The 15,814-nt window shown below is 41.8% G+C and overlaps 1 protein-coding gene across 1 annotated transcript in view; it reads right to left on the bottom strand.

Annotated features, from left to right (window-relative positions):
- Positions 1-1,791: 1,791 nt before the first annotated feature.
- Positions 1,792-15,814, bottom strand: part of OIT3 (oncoprotein induced transcript 3) — a 37,090-nt gene continuing 23,067 nt past the window's right edge. Inside the window, exons 6-9 of the mRNA XM_006271585.4 lie at positions 13,200-13,360; positions 11,234-11,649; positions 6,771-6,870; positions 1,792-4,200 (exon numbers count right to left, since the gene is read on the bottom strand). Coding sequence (XP_006271647.2) covers positions 4,021-4,200; positions 6,771-6,870; positions 11,234-11,649; positions 13,200-13,360 — 857 coding nt within the window. The 3' untranslated portion in view covers positions 1,792-4,020. The remainder of the gene's footprint in view (positions 4,201-6,770; positions 6,871-11,233; positions 11,650-13,199; positions 13,361-15,814) is intronic.

Here is a 15,814-nt window from a genome sequence, read left to right as displayed (position 1 = left end):
CTCTCCTGCCTGCCTTGAGAGCCTGGGTCTTGCTGCCTGGGCCAGGTGGGACTGTGCTGCAAGCCCCATTTTGAGAGCACACCCATTTTGTGACTGGGCAACACCTACCTGCCAACTGCCCTGCACCCCTTTCTCATGCACTCACCCAACCCCAGTACCAATGTGCCAACTGCTCCAGGAACACTCTTCTAACCCACTGCCGCACACCCACACCCCCAGAGCCCACACAGTCAGCACCCCACAACCTGACTGCCCAGCCCATCCTGTCCCCAGCACCACAACCTGTTCTCACCTTCTGCTCCCACATCTCACCTACTCCATAGCCCCTCTCCCCACCCCCTCTCCTCAACACCAGCCTCAAGCTTCCTTGGAAATCCTCACTCAGCAGTGGGCCCCAACCCCACACCGGCCCACCGCACCCTGCATGGCCCTGCATTCTGCCCCTCCCCTTTCCTCCACAGCTGAGGCTCACAAACCAGCTCCAGGTTGAAGCAGCACAGCTGTGTCTGCACAGGCTGCCTCCTGCCTTACACATGAGCCAGAGTGAGCACAGGCAGGACCAGTTTAACTGAGAGCATGGAGATCTCAATTTGACTGCTGCCTGCCTGCTTGGCAGGATTGAGACAAGGGGTGCAGACACCCCCTCCTTGTCAGATAGTGCAAAGGAAGTGCAAGGCCCCCTGGGCTGTAGTGCTGGTTCATGGCCCCGGCTGTGTCCTGCCTGTATGGATGCTGCCAGCTATGTGATAAGAACCCATCATTGGCTCTGCAAAAATCACCCTGTATAACTTAAGAGTGTTATGACTTGGATTTTATGGTTCTTTAGGGACAGGCAGTAATTCTGGCAAGGAGTAGGAATGGAAGCAGACAAGAAGACACCTCAGTAACATTTTTCAGAGGGATGTGAAAGAGCAGAGGTAGTTGATGGAAACTACCAAGGGAAGGGTGAGAGGAGCAAGGATCATGGGCACAGTGCAGATCTGCATGTGGGCTCAGAATAAATAGCAGATGTCAGAAATAAATGTGCATCCTCCAAGGACTAAATATTGTGCATGTCACGCTGGCAGGAGTCAGGACCACAACAGAATGGTGGTCTCAACCCTACTGGAATGTGGGAAGAGGAAAAAATGCCTTGTGCCTATCTGTGGTTACACCAACTCTGGAGTGCAGGACAGTAACCCTTTCATTCCCACATCACCAGAAGGAATCTAGTCTTGGTTTGACGCCATTACTATCTCATGGTTGTATGCATTTACATCACAAAAAGCAATACCTACTAGTGCCTTAATTGACACTGTTAGCAGAAAGGCCAATCGCTGGAAAGTCTTGGACACTAAACCACTTTCCTTCCTAGAGGTAAGTCCCTCTGGGTCAGAATACTTATTTATAAGGTAGAGCCAGGGAGTTTTCTATTCCTACGTGCTCTGATGACAAACAAAAGGTGATAAACAAGGTACCTTTCCCTAGCACTTAATTCATATGCCTAAACATGGAAAAGATTAATGAGATCTGTTGACTTGTCGCAGCAGTTACCAAAGTGGCTCAGATGTCCAGATGAGGTCTGCATAAAATAATATGAAGTCATGACGATGGATTAAGCCTCCAAAAAGAGAGAGATGTCAGCAGGACTTCCATAGTCCATAGCCATCTGTGGCAAAGATGCAGGCACAGATCAAAACTGACTGCAGGTCAGAAAGAAGATTTTATCACAGATTCTCAAGTGTATAAGAGATAAAATAAACAACATCCCCATCTTTTAAACTAACCTCTTCAAAAAAACTGCAAAATAAGGTGGATACAACTTCATTTTATTTTCATAGTTCACGTTTTATCAAAGTCAATTTAAACGTTGGATCTTTAGAAAAAGTTAAAATGACAGCAGAAAACAGCCAAGGCAGTCCTAAAATAGAGGTGATTCAATAGAAGCAGGAGGAAAGTTGTAATGCAACATATTCCAGATTCAATTATTTTTGTTTCAAATATAGCTAGATAAGACATTAAAATAGCAACAGCTTTCCATCCATTCAAAATAATTTGTTTTACCAGATATTTTTCACTATTGCTCATTCAAACACATAGGACTCCTTTACACGATTGAGTTTGCTGGAGAGTGGTAATTGCCGCGCTCCAGTAGACTCCAGCATCACATGTATCAGCATCCCCACACTGAAAAATGGCAACAGGGGCACTTAACTAAAGCTCTCTCAATGAGTTTTAGTTAAGTGCCCACACTGCCATTTTTCAGCACAGGAACGCTGATACACATGACGCTCTGGGCACTGTAATAGCACAGCTCTCGGAGGTGCACTAATTAAAGAGCCCTCCCCCCCCCGGAGCACCTTTATAAATGCCCATACTTAAACTCTTCCTAGTGGAAAATACAGACAAAAGCCTTTTTTTAAACCATAAAACTACCAAATAAATCTTAGTGATGATTTAGGCCTAATCTGTCTGCTAGATGAAACAAAACAATGAAATGCAATACTGACGCTATGACTGCCATGCCCATTGAATATTATTGTCCATTTGTGAGCAGTAACTTTTTTTTGCACTTTGGTTCAGCAATTTCCAGCTGGATGAGAAATAGATGATATGGATTTGAGTTATTTTCTAGTGTAATCCCTCTACAAAGTTACACACAACCTTTTTAAAGGGAACACCGAAAGCCAAAACTGCATGCAACAGTGCATTGCAGTTGCAAAAAATCCTACTAGCACCAGTGAGTTATGTTTAATGGCTAAGAAACAGCTCCCTTTTTCATCTTTGGTCTCTGTGTCTAATTTCTGCACGCTGTGTTTCTTGTTTCTATGCTTGCCTTGTGCTTTTCATATAGGAAACTGCTCAGCCCAAGATCACTAACCTTTAACTGCATGGAAATTAAGCGTGGACTAATTCAGGCTGGCTTAGAGATGATAGCACTTCCTGTGCAGGTATTTTGTGTCCAAAAGGAATCCTAGACAGGTATGACTATATCCTCTTTTCCTGTCTCATCTTCTTGCCTTCTTGTCCTCATCCACTAAGACAGTGCTTATCTCCATACAATATTACTTTAAGAACTCTACTCAAGAAAGCTGGGCCCAGCCTTCTGTCTCTGTATTATCTAGGGAACATCTTGAATTGAATGTGTGTATTAATTATTTGTAATATGCATTTATTTAACACCTTTTGTCACATCAGTCAAAATATAATAACAAGTTCCAGGTTAATACATTAAAACATCCCAGTCACAGACTATCAGAGCATAATGTTTCTGATTAATTTTGAGATTATTTTTTATTTTAATTTTTTTTTTTTTAACAATTAAAGGTGCCACACCACTTATAAGAATTCACCAAATTGGGGGTAGGAGGAGAGAGAAAAAGAGATCACATGCAAAATCCAAAGAAAAATACTGTAGAAACGCATGCAACAGAGAAAAATATAAAGCTAACTTTTATTAAATACCTCTTAATATTTTAAAATACTATTCAAACTTGACTGAAACAGTTCTGAACTTTCACTGCCTATATTTAATATTATTTTCCAGTCCATATTTTATTAGATACATATTTAATATAATCGGCCTTCAAAAACTTAATGCTATACACACTTCACCTACTCACTGCATACATTGGTATAGCAAGTGTGCTGAATTTCTGACACTGTTTATTGTCTTCTGAAAAATAAAAAGGACATTAACACCATGCATTTAAAAACTACTAACAATAATATGGTGCTTGCAAACAGACATAAAAAAAATAAAGGCAGGTAACACTTAAGCCTATAGATCAACCGAGGCCATCAGTTGATAGAAATGCATGTACAGTATAGCTATACTATTTTGCAGTTCAGACTGCATTTGGAGGGGGTGCCTCCAAATCTAATATTAGTTCACCAACTAACTGTCAGGCTGTTATGGAACAAGATCATAGGCTCATATGGGTCTTCACCAAATCCTTATTTCACATCAAAGGCCCATAATGGAAGACATCATTAAAGAGGGCAGATTCTTGGCTGTTGCATGGTAGAGTTGGGGTCTTGCTACTCATCCATGATGATTCTAATAGGGCCACCCGTCAGAATATGGTTTGTCATGCGACTGCCTTCCTCCTTGTCCTCCCCTTCCGCTGACCTGCGCATTCTTCTCCGACAGCCCTGGGCACAGCGAGAGCTCTCGTCCAGCACGCCACACACAAGGATGCGGCAATGTAAGAACACTTCCTGTGTGATTGAGAGACACCAGGCAGAAGTCAGTGTGAACAATCATCATGCAGGCAGTTTTTTTTCCTGGAGTTGGCCCATTCTTCTAACATTTTTTGTAACTATTCCTACAATATTGCTATTTCTACCCTAAACTCAACATTTTGTCTTAACCCAGGCTGGTCACCATCTCCTACTCCTGTCAACGAAATTGAAGCAAGGGCAAAATGGCTGCCATGTCCTGTTAATCCTTGCAGGAGAAATGTAGCTGCTCCCAACAAAATGGCTGCTACTTCTCATTGTTTCCAGCAAGTCCATAACCAAACTACTGTCAGGAAGAGTATCAGTCCCCTTACTTGCTATGTTAAGGCTAGATAGGGGACAGAAGTAGAGGTACTAAGAAAGGAAAGCAGGCTAAGAAACACATCAGGAAATTGAGACAGAAGTGGAATATGAAGGTCAGGAGACAATCCGAAGGGGAAGAGGAAACGTGGGGCACAGGAAACGGACAGAGTGGGGGAGAATGGAGGGAAACGTCTCCTTCTCAACACAGGGGAAGCGAGGGAGAGACTGTGGAGAAGCACAAAATGCAAAGCTAAGTGGGACAGCTACAAGCCTTTCCAGACAGTGAAGAGGAGACAGTGACAGAATCACACTGCTCACACTGATAAGACAGGAGAAGGTAAGTAGAGCCCCTCTGAGTAGTGAATAGAGAAGCTTGCACATCTATGAATGGAGTTAAGGTTAAAGTTTGAACCTAATTTCATTATACACACAAGGTGGGCAGCTCCTCACAAGCTGTAGAAAGCAGAAGGCAAGTGCTAACTTCGATTCAGTACAACCAGATTAAAACAAAACCTGTTGATAACAATCCCAACAGCAGGAATTGATTTTTTCATTATCCTGATGCAGCAAATTGTCCAGCTCTCATAACAAACACCCCCTTCTAATGAACTTTTCCCCAGTCTCATGTAGGCTTGTTATCATGCAGTTGTACTGTATTTTTAATCTCATGATTTTTAAGACAATCATGAACTGTTGGACTTTGAGCTGTCATTTTTAAATGCCTGAAATTGTCTGTGCTGGGTTAGTATCATGTGACAGTTATCTATATCTATAGATAGATAGATATAGATAGTGTTATAGTTACATAACTATACATATAGTTATAAAACTATAACTATATATTTATATATCTATATAGATATATTTATATCTAGATCTAGATCGAGATATATGAAATAGAAAGTGTTGCTTTCTTCTAACACTAAATAGGAACATTATTAGAATAAAGAAAATTACCCTTGAAAGTATGGTCTCTCATTCTCTCTCTCTTACCGAAACTTCTACCTGAAACTTCCACCAGCTTTGTCTTGCCTCATTCCTTTGTACAAATCTAAAGAAGCAGCATGCAGAGTCTGACATTTAGAAAATTGTGGGGAAGGTCGAACTCAACAAGGCAATGCTAGGGTAGAAAACCTGTCAGGACTGGACACTGCACACTGGAGCAATGATTGGCCACATGCCCTTTGGAAATACGAATGCTTGACTATATTTCCCAATAGCTGATCCCAACAATTTGAGAACTACTGAGAATATAAAGGGTGCACACAGAAGTTACATTTGTCATGATCTCACAATAAATTAACACTCATCAAATGAGGGATTAGAAGAAGGTGCTCCATGTTGGAGCACCCTTGGGAACTTCTGTCACGTGATCAGGGATGGGCTGATGTAGCCCAGCTCTGTACCTGGTGCTGTCTGCCGGGGGGGGGGGGGGGGGGTGAGGAAGTGAGCTGCTGGCTGGGGTTTGCTTGGCATGAGCTGGTGGGGGGGCAGGTGGATTGGGCCCCCTGCCGCCTTCTATCCTGCCCCAGGCTGCCATCCTCCAGCTTTGAGCTGGGCAAAACCCCAGCTCACAGCTCACTCCCCCTACCTTCTTCCCCCTCCCTTCCTGCAGACAACACTGGAGCTGGGAGGGGGGTGCGGTGGGGCTAAGGGGAGAGCCTGCAGGGAAGCTTCTCAGCTCAGTCAGCTCCAAAATGGAGCTCAGTCCCCTCTCTTACCCCCCAAGGGGAGTGGGGCACTCTAACTCATGGCACTTTATGTAAAGCACCATGAATTAGAGCAGGGGCCTGCACCCTAAGCATCTGATGATATCTCCTATGAACAGCTTAATGGAATTCACAAACATAGGCACAAAAATCAGAACAGAGTCTACATTTATATTACATTAGGTCAGGCAGGAGTCACAGGGAATATTAGTCTTCATACTTCAGGACAAATCTAATCATTGCCTGACATCAGGAAGAAATTATGCTATGCTGTTGCACAGTTGTCCAGGGCGTGGGGTTTTTTTAAATTCTGTGTGCTTAAGCACCTGATCCAGGGGAATGAAAGAGACAAGATGGAAGACTAGACACATCATTAATCTTTCCTGGGATAGGTCTTCCTATCCCTGGCTCCATGCTAATGCTGTGCTAATACTTTTACAGATAAAAAGATTCACGCCCCAAAAAGAAGCTCCCCAGTCAGGCATGAACTGACACAGTGGCTACTTGAGAAATACTTTCTTTTTGTTCTGAGCTCACCTTATTGTCTTTACCCACAAACTTAAACACAGGGACCTGGAAGTGCTTGGCAAGATGATCCTTCGACGTGTACTGTTTCACGGAGTCATCAGAAACACAGCTGAAGAAAACAGAGGGATAAGTTCTCATAGCTTTCACAGATGTGGGGGAAAAAAAGCATCCCAACACATTTAATTAGAGCAAAGAAGGGAGGGTTTAGCTTTCTTGAGTTAGAATCCACATTATTTTCTCTTTGGCCACAACAGAACATTGAAAAATAAAGGAAAAAACCAACAGTGGTGACTGATAGCATCTCCAGACAAAGTGCATCTCTGCAGCAAAAAATCAGCAGCATACACATGACAAATAACATGCAGGGTCCTTGGCAGGAGGATTGCCAAAGAATTGCAATTTAGCTTATCCTCAGTTCACCTCTCTGGGTAGCAGAGTCTGCAACGGTTGATAGAACCTGTGCAGATCTGAGAGATGATTCACATTTTTTATTTTTTTAAAAAGAAAAATAATGTTAATGTTAAAGGAACACTGAAAAGAGAAAAATAATTTACTAGAAATGGAAAAAAATCTATTTTGTGCATTACTCAGATAACTTGAATTAATAAATGAAAAACCTTTCAGCTCTAATTTTGCTTTTTCCCATTCTTACTTAAGCTTTTAGTTACTTTTTGCAATTTTTCAGCTTGGACTGTGAAATTACACTGATCAGGGTCATCCTGTTTTGTCAAATTCGCAGTTAGAGTCTCATGCCATAGCATTAGCACAGTATAGCGCTAATATACTGTATTAGTGCTCACAGCAATGCAGGGCAAGGGTCAATTGCTTTTGCAGAGCTTCAGTTTGGGGCCAGAACTAGCTTTTTAGAGCTAGATATAGAATTAACAAGAAAGAATGCTACATTTTTTTTTACTTAATAACAGTTATTAGTGATTATTGAAATGCCCTGTCCAGTTAAGAAGGCATGCACTCTATTCTGTTATAGTACTGCAGTACAACATCAATATAGCATATCTTTCCAGCAAGCTAACCACAGGAACATGGATTTTGAATATTATAAAATAAGCGGAGGTGGAAAGAAGTGGAAAGGATGGAGAGGATAGAGTAACAGAACATGAAATGCTATAGCTTTACTTTGGAAGTAATCTTTAACAGAAAATTTCCATAAGAAATATTTAATGATGATATATATAATATCTTAAAAAGGAAAACAAGACATATTTAATTCTGGTTATTCTGGAATGCTCATTTAAAAACCTCTGAGTTTAGCCAATTAAATTCCTGCAGAATGTTGCTAACCTTACTGGAATAAACTGGATACAGGAAGGTATACTGTATGGTAGAGCTGTGTGTTGGAATGATCTATTGTATGTGACTAAGGCAATGAAGAAAACAGGAAAATAGATAATAGTAATAGTGATTGTAACAAAACAACAACATTAATCATAAGAATAAAACTACTACTACTAAAAAAATCAGTGTGATATAATTCAACGGTTAGTGATTTCTCTGGCTGCTTCTCAGCAAGTACAGGCCATGTTCTGAGGGTGTTCCCTACTTGTAATGCAGAATACCTGAACAGGAATTCAGTTTATAACTCCTAGAATGGCCCAAGAGGCTAATATAAAGAGGTATCCAAGGGGAATTTATAAATAATGTACATCTGGAAAAAGCAACATTGAAACAGCTCCATGGGGAAACTTCAGATGCCACTGGATTGTTTTATCATGAGATCACCTTTAAAGGCACAGCTCCTGACTGATTAATTTCCCTTTTTAAGAATTTTTCTTCCAATGAGGGCTGAACTCAGAAGCCATATGCTCAACTAAGTGGCACTTCTCTGTTGTATGCAAGTATTATCATAATTTCTGAATGCTGCATCCAAACATTCCCAACTGTATCAGTGGCCAGAACCGAACTGACTTTGAAGAAAATAGGAACACTAAAATGAGAAAAGGGGAGCACACAGAACCCCTGCTACCTAAGCAGCTCAGCCACAGCTTGAAGCATCTCTACATTCAAACTGGATGACAGTACCATTAATGCCCTCCAGCACAAAAATACGACTATAGGACTAGATAGACCTCTTGGGCCCTCCAATTCCAGTTGTCTACTTAACCACATCATATCATTCCTCTAAGTTCTCTTATCCCATCTCTGCCCATCTTTGCAATATAGGTTAACATGTTGATACACTAACAACTGGAATGACCTATCTTCCCCAACAAACAGTAATGGGGACATGAAGGGAATGGGGATATACCCAGAACGCATGGCATGGAGGGACAATAGGAGACACTATTATAGAGGAGGGGAAAATGGAGTAGACGCAGCCCCTTCTTGGAGGGGTGATGTCGGTACAAATTTTTGGGTGTATAAAGGTACATACCGAACTCCTAGCATGGGGGAGAGAACAGGGAATCCTTGAATGGGGGGAAGTACTCACAGACTGGGAAAGGGAATTTGGGGAGTTGCAAGGAGACTCTAAAATGGGAGTGGAGGGGACAGTGGCAACAGGGAGCATGTAGGGTGGATAGGAGGAATGCAAAGAGTCTCTGGTGCACACTATGAACTTGACCTATGGGAGTCATATAGACCATAGCCCACTAGTTATAATGATGGTGCCACCTTTAAAGAAGAGGCCACTTACTGATTGAAAAGGAATCACTTTAACATTGATAGGCTTGGTTAAATCAAGACCTCCCCCTGCTCCTTAAACATCCTAGAGCAGTGGTGTTCAACCTGCAGGCACATGTCATCCCGCCTATGGAGTTCCTCACAGGGACAGAGACATTTGGTGGTGGAGGAGCAATGCCAGCATTAATTGAGTCTCTGTTTTAGATATACTCATCCTTCAGGAGGGAGGCAATGCCTTTTAATTCTTCAGAGCAACCTCTCCCCTACTGCTATCGCACTTAATCCCATATCCTTTCTGTGAAGTTTTAATGCCCTCTAGAGGATGCAAATAACAGAGGGTTTTTGGTACCTCTGAACCAGGAGGAGAACAGCTTAGGTATCTCTGCATGATGTTGTTTTGCATCGTGGACTTCCACTCAGTGTTTGCTTACGCAGCAAACCTCCTGGATCCACTACACATGTTACAAAAACAACTATTAAGGCAGACTTGAGACATTGCTTTACAAATCTCCCTTCTCTACATTCAGCCCTTGCGCCTTCTACCTGAACTATTACCCACCACTTTCCATAATATTGAAAGTATAGGAAATAAAGGACTGTTTGCAAACCCAGGAACATGAGTGCCTACTCTTTGCAGGAGGCCTGACAAGTCATTTATTCCATTATGAATGGGAACAATAAAATAAAGAAACATACTAGAGTACACAAGTCAGGACAGAGGTGACTAGTGTGGGAGGACTACCAATTGTTATAGTAATACTCATTTATGTTAGACTGAGGTGAAAATGCATTTATTTGGGTAATGCAAACACAGGACCTTCCTGCTTGCTTTACAAAAATCTGTCTGTGGAACTTTTGTCTCAGTAGCTGTTGTGGTGGACAGTTTAACCTAGCAGCTGAACAATGTTGCATAAACCTCTGCTCTCCTCGCCAGCTAATAGACAGCCAGTAAACTGGACTCAGCTAATTAGCAAAGTCCCTGAATGTGTGTATCCTGATTCTACATTGTTAGGCAATGCCAAAATGCAGACATATTGCGGTAACTCCACAACATGACATCATCATGTCAGCACCAAACTTATTCTAAAAGGTCAAGAAAGGTAGAAACTGGAACCATCTTATGAAATGTGTTAGAACAAAAGCCAAATTATTTCAAACCTATTTCATAATATCATTGTTACATGTCCTTTTAGAGATCTCTTAGATCAGTTCAAAAGCTCTTTTTTAACATATCCTGGAGAAAACACCCCATAACAATTGCCAGAAAATGATCCCCCAAATTAAGTGACAAGTAACAACCTGTTTCTCTAGTGCCAGAGCACTAGATGGTGGGTGCAAGATCTAAATGATCTATGCACAACCTTGGAAAATCCTTTGGCTTACACGGTAAAAATGGCTGCAAATGGAATATAAAAGAGGTTTGATTCCAGCAGCTTTGGCTGCAGCAATAAGCAAGCTTCACAGAGTAAATCCAGCCATAGGGATTTCTGCCAATTGATTAAATACCCTTTGGTATTTGCCAGCCTGCTGGCAGACGAGAAGGGTCAAAGTGGCTTTCTAGAGGAGCCAAAGTTAATTATCCATCATGATAGTTAGGGAGACAGGTGTTCTATGTTGGCTAATTTACTATCAGTCACTTACAATTTCCCTCTCTCTGGTCCTTCCAGAGCCTTTTTTATGAGGTGAGCACTTTTACTGACAGCAGTAACTCTGAACCATCACTCTAGATTTTATCTGACAGTCAGCTGCCTGTGGAAAAGTAAATGCCATGAGAGACCCAGGTGGGCCTGGGCCTAATGTCAGACTTACAATAGAGGTACACCTATGTCACTTACCCATCTTGAATTAAGTAGTACTTCAAGATCTCATCAATTTTTGATGTAGGAGTAGCAAAGCAGCTCTCTACCAGCATTTCCAGTCCATTCACATGTACTAAGGGTTCAATCCCAAAATACAGTGAATCTCGAAGCTTCAGGGTAGGGAGAGCATCCCTGTAGGGCTCATCAAAGTCTTTGTTTTTGAAGATCTCAAGGGTGAAGGGAAAGATGCCCCGGTTGCGGCTCATGATTTCCAGTGGGGAATTCTTGAGATTGGGGACATAGCCCTCAGAGATGGTGTACCGGCGGGGAAACTCACAGGTCACAGGAATCAGCAGCTTGCTGGTGCGGATGATGATGTCCCCATTACTGCCAGGCATCTGCTTTGGCAAGCCAGTCACCAGATTGGTAGCAATGATTTTATCATTTACCACCTGCAGCAGAGCAAAGTCAAAGTTTGGGCGTGAGGAAATCATCACAATACTAAACAACTGGACATCAACAAAACAGGACCCTTATCTATGATTCTGAACATGTGCCAGAATCTGAGCTTCACTTGCTATTCCTGTTCTAAAGCTAGAGAAAGCATGGCCAGTAAAATTACACACTGTAGCCTGCACTGTCACCTTTACTATAATCTAGGGGTACAACAATCAATTTTGATCCAAGTGTTATGTTGGGACATGTAGTCTCCATGGGCTGCAGTTCTGTATTAAAGATTGGTGCAGCATAATCTACTGCGCTATTCACATTCCATTACGTGGAGCCTTCTGGCTCTTGAAAAGTTGCCAGTTCAGCCTTCAACAAGCATAATACGGGCACTGCTTCCATATTCCATTCTGACTATAGTCAGTGAACAGGGTCAACTGCTAGATGACAGGGGATACATCTATCCTTTTACCTCAAGGACCAAAGCTAAGGTCCTATATGAATTAAGCAGCCTCCACTCAATTCTCAATATTTAGAAATACACATTACTAGAATTGAGCCAGCGATAGATGCAGGACAAAGTCTCACAGACCACTTATAGCAGCCTTTCCTGCCTTGGGTTGAGCTCATTTCCTTCAAAGCAGAGAATAAGCTCTTACTGCAGATACCACGAAATAATTTATGGCTAAAATCCATAGAAAAGGCCTACCCCTTTCAGAAATAGGCTTTGGACTAGTTCAAGAAAAAATATTCACGCAAAAATTAAAATTAGCAATTTGGAAGATGGCCCCCAGCAGCATCATTCATCTATGCCTTACTGAGTTGTAATCTCTCCCCTCTACATTCACCAATATAATTACTTAATTTCAGCCTAATATATCATTTGATTCATGTCCTGTTTCCTCTTTTTCTGACCTGACAGCACTGTAGAAGTAGGATTGTTTTCTACCCGTCCTTACTTTACAGTGCCATCTCTAGCCACCAAGGTGGTAATAAGGGTTCCAGATGAAGAAGGCATCCCATCCTTGGAGAAAGAATTGTGTCTGCCTTGAGGGCCTTAGGTATGTGAAGATGAATGAAAAGTTGAGTGGAAGCATACACATGAATACACAAATTCATACTCATACAAGCATATGGGATACACATGAAACCAGCATCTTCATTTCTTCTCCATATGGAACATTAGGATATTGTATTAAGCTAATAAAAAAGGCATTATGAAGTTAGGAATCAGACTGACTGATAGAGCTTCCATCTGTGCAATAAGAAACTTTGTGAAGGACAACTGAACTGGATGCCTGAACAGCTCAGTCCATTCAGGCAGTTTCATACCTCACGTAAAACACCAATGGTGAGAAGGGGGCTAATGTACATTTAGGGCTTGATCCTGCAGCCCTTCCTCATATACACTGTCCAGTGACTTCAGCAGACCCCATTCATGTTAAGGTCTGCAGGATTGGGTGTACAATACCTTCTGATGAAGTGGTGCAAAGTATATCCCTCAACTGAGCCCTTATTTGTCCTTTATGTATAGGTAGATCATGATGATACGTACATCTACAACAGTGCCACAGGACTTTAAGGAGAAGTTGATGTTGACATGAGTACCATTGGATACTCCTTTGCAGGAAGCATTGATGAGGGAAAGATCCAGTCCTCCAACAAAATCCTTGGGGATGCTCACCTCAATGGAGCTGGACTTGCACAGCACAGGAACTGCAAGAAAAAGCCACCAAGAATAATGATCATTACTGAATATTAACAACAAGAAAGGAAGGAATAGGTTGCATTTGTGACAAGCCTGTGCTTTACTTCCATGTCCACTGTTCCCAGATGCAGTGTTTTACTAGTCTAAAACCATCTTGTTTGATTTATCAGTGAAATGGTAGAATTTCATCTTTTTAGATTCTTCTCAAAGCTCTTCATCTTATTTGCAATGGCAAACTGGCACCCAGAAACCAAAGGGCTGTACATTATGTGCATAAACTAAAATTTCTGGCATCCAGTCATGACTTTTGAATTTTTGTAGACTTATGATTACAGAATGCTAGTGAGAGTTCTTCCAAGTATGACTAAGGACTTTCCAGGAAAGTTAGTACCCAGTAAGGGATACTACTCCATGAGATACTCTCAGTACCCATTAAGAGGTATTTGTGTGATACTTTGAAAATTGGGAAAGTAGTCTTGTACTTAGTGCAATCTAAGACTGTCCACATGAAGAAGTAGTGCATCTTTCAGCCCAGTAAATCCATCCACACTGAAATCCAAGTTGCTAGAATTAGACCATTACCAACACCCAAACTACCTAAGTTAAAGCTAGCATGGATATCTCTACAGCACACAGCAGTCTGTCATGTAGACATACTTAATAGTAGTAGTATTTTTACTTCTCTCTATTTTATGACAGGGTGCTTTTAAGTGGAGCATGATGTCTCTTTCCTCTTCTGTTTCCCTCACCCTAAACTTCCCCTTGCTCCAACCCATGATTACCTTCAATTTCCTCTATAGCAATGGTCCTCGATCTTTTTTGTACCAGGACCCATTTGTAAACATTGACGGCCAGTCCTGACCCCGTACCCATCACTCCTGACCCACTGCCCCCTGTTCCTAGGCCCCAACTCTCAGTGTGTGTGTGTGGGGCATGGGAGCCCCCAAGCAGCCCCTTGCAGGCTGGAACTCTGTCAGCTTGCAAGGGAAAAGCCATGGTTTTCCACATTTTTCTCCTTTAAAGGAGACTCCATTTTTAAAGTTCGTTGATCCATTTTTAAAGTTTGTTCGTAACCTTTTCATATATTTTTGTGGTCCAGTTTAGGGTCGCTACCCTTGGGTTGAGAAACACTGCTCTATGGCACACTGGAATCAAGTAGCTCAAACAACTTTCATGCTGGCCAGGTCAGCTAAAAAAGACAAAATTTAGGAGAACTGTGGGTTTTTTTTTTTATAGAAGGGTCTCAATTGGTTCTTTTTCATATTACACATGTTTACTGAAGACCTGAATGATACAATTACCTCCACAACATCCAGGAACCCCTCCTGCCATCTATGTACTGTATATACCTCAATCTAAGATGACCCTGAATTTAAGATGATCTCCAAATAATTAGATTTTATACCTGGAAAATTTATAAATTTGCTATAATTTTCTAGGTATAGAATCTAACTATTGGAGGGTTGTCTTTAATTCATCCCCCCTGCCCCTCCTCTCCCCCCTAGCCCTACTGCTGCAAGGGGGCAAGCAGTGGAGGGTCACATAGTATAGGGAGGTCAAACAGCTTGCCTCCTCCTTTTTCCTGCCCACCTGCCATTTCTGCACTCTGCCTGCCTCCCTGCAGGCCTCCACTTCCACCTCAGCCTCTGCTCCCCGCATCCTGCCCTCCTTACCCTTGCTCTATTCCAGCAAGCTCTGCCCCTGTTCTAGCTTGGGGTACAGAGCATAGTCCCAGCCCAGCCCAGCCCCTGTAGAAGCCATGCAGATTGTGTGTCACGCTACAGGATGAGGCTGGGGCACACATACATTACTGCCCTCACATTTAATTCTAAGATGAGGGGCCTTTCCCCCATGTTAAATAGGTAAAAAAAACTCATCTTAGAATTGAGTATATATAGTAATTGATATGGATTTTGCCAGAATCCAAGCAAAAATGTTCCTTAACAATCTATACGAGTCTTTATGCAATATCCAGAATGTGTTGTGACAAGCATTGGAAAGATGCACAATTAGCTTTCTACAGGTGTCCAGCCTCAATGGATGTATGCAGAAAAGGTGTTAGAATCAATACTTAAATGTCCTAAACTTGGCAATAATAAGTCAGCTCATTCTACCTAAATCCAGTGGGGACATCAGGGATGTCAATTTTACTTTTCAGGACACTAAAAAGTTCCCTATGAAAGGAAAACCTGGGAAAAAGAAGCAGAGATTGGTCAGGGGGAAGACCTTACTTAGATGATTTCAATAAAAATAACTGAAATATAAATAGTAAACATAAGGAACCCACTTTGCACCTGGATGAATTTAGGAGGAAGGTTCTGGTTCTTACTCAGTGATCAGATTTTGCCACTTAGGCAGAAAACTAACAATTGTGAATTACTGTTGGAGGAAAAACCTTGGATTTAAATACCAGGAGAAAGCATTTAACAAATTCACTCATTTAGCAATCTCAAAAAATAGTT

Source organism: Alligator mississippiensis, chromosome 6, assembly GCF_030867095.1.
Source record: "Alligator mississippiensis isolate rAllMis1 chromosome 6, rAllMis1, whole genome shotgun sequence".
Taxonomy (NCBI): domain Eukaryota; kingdom Metazoa; phylum Chordata; order Crocodylia; family Alligatoridae; genus Alligator; species Alligator mississippiensis.
The sequence above is the reverse complement of the archived record's forward strand: the minus strand, read 5'-3'. Positions and strand labels throughout refer to the sequence as shown.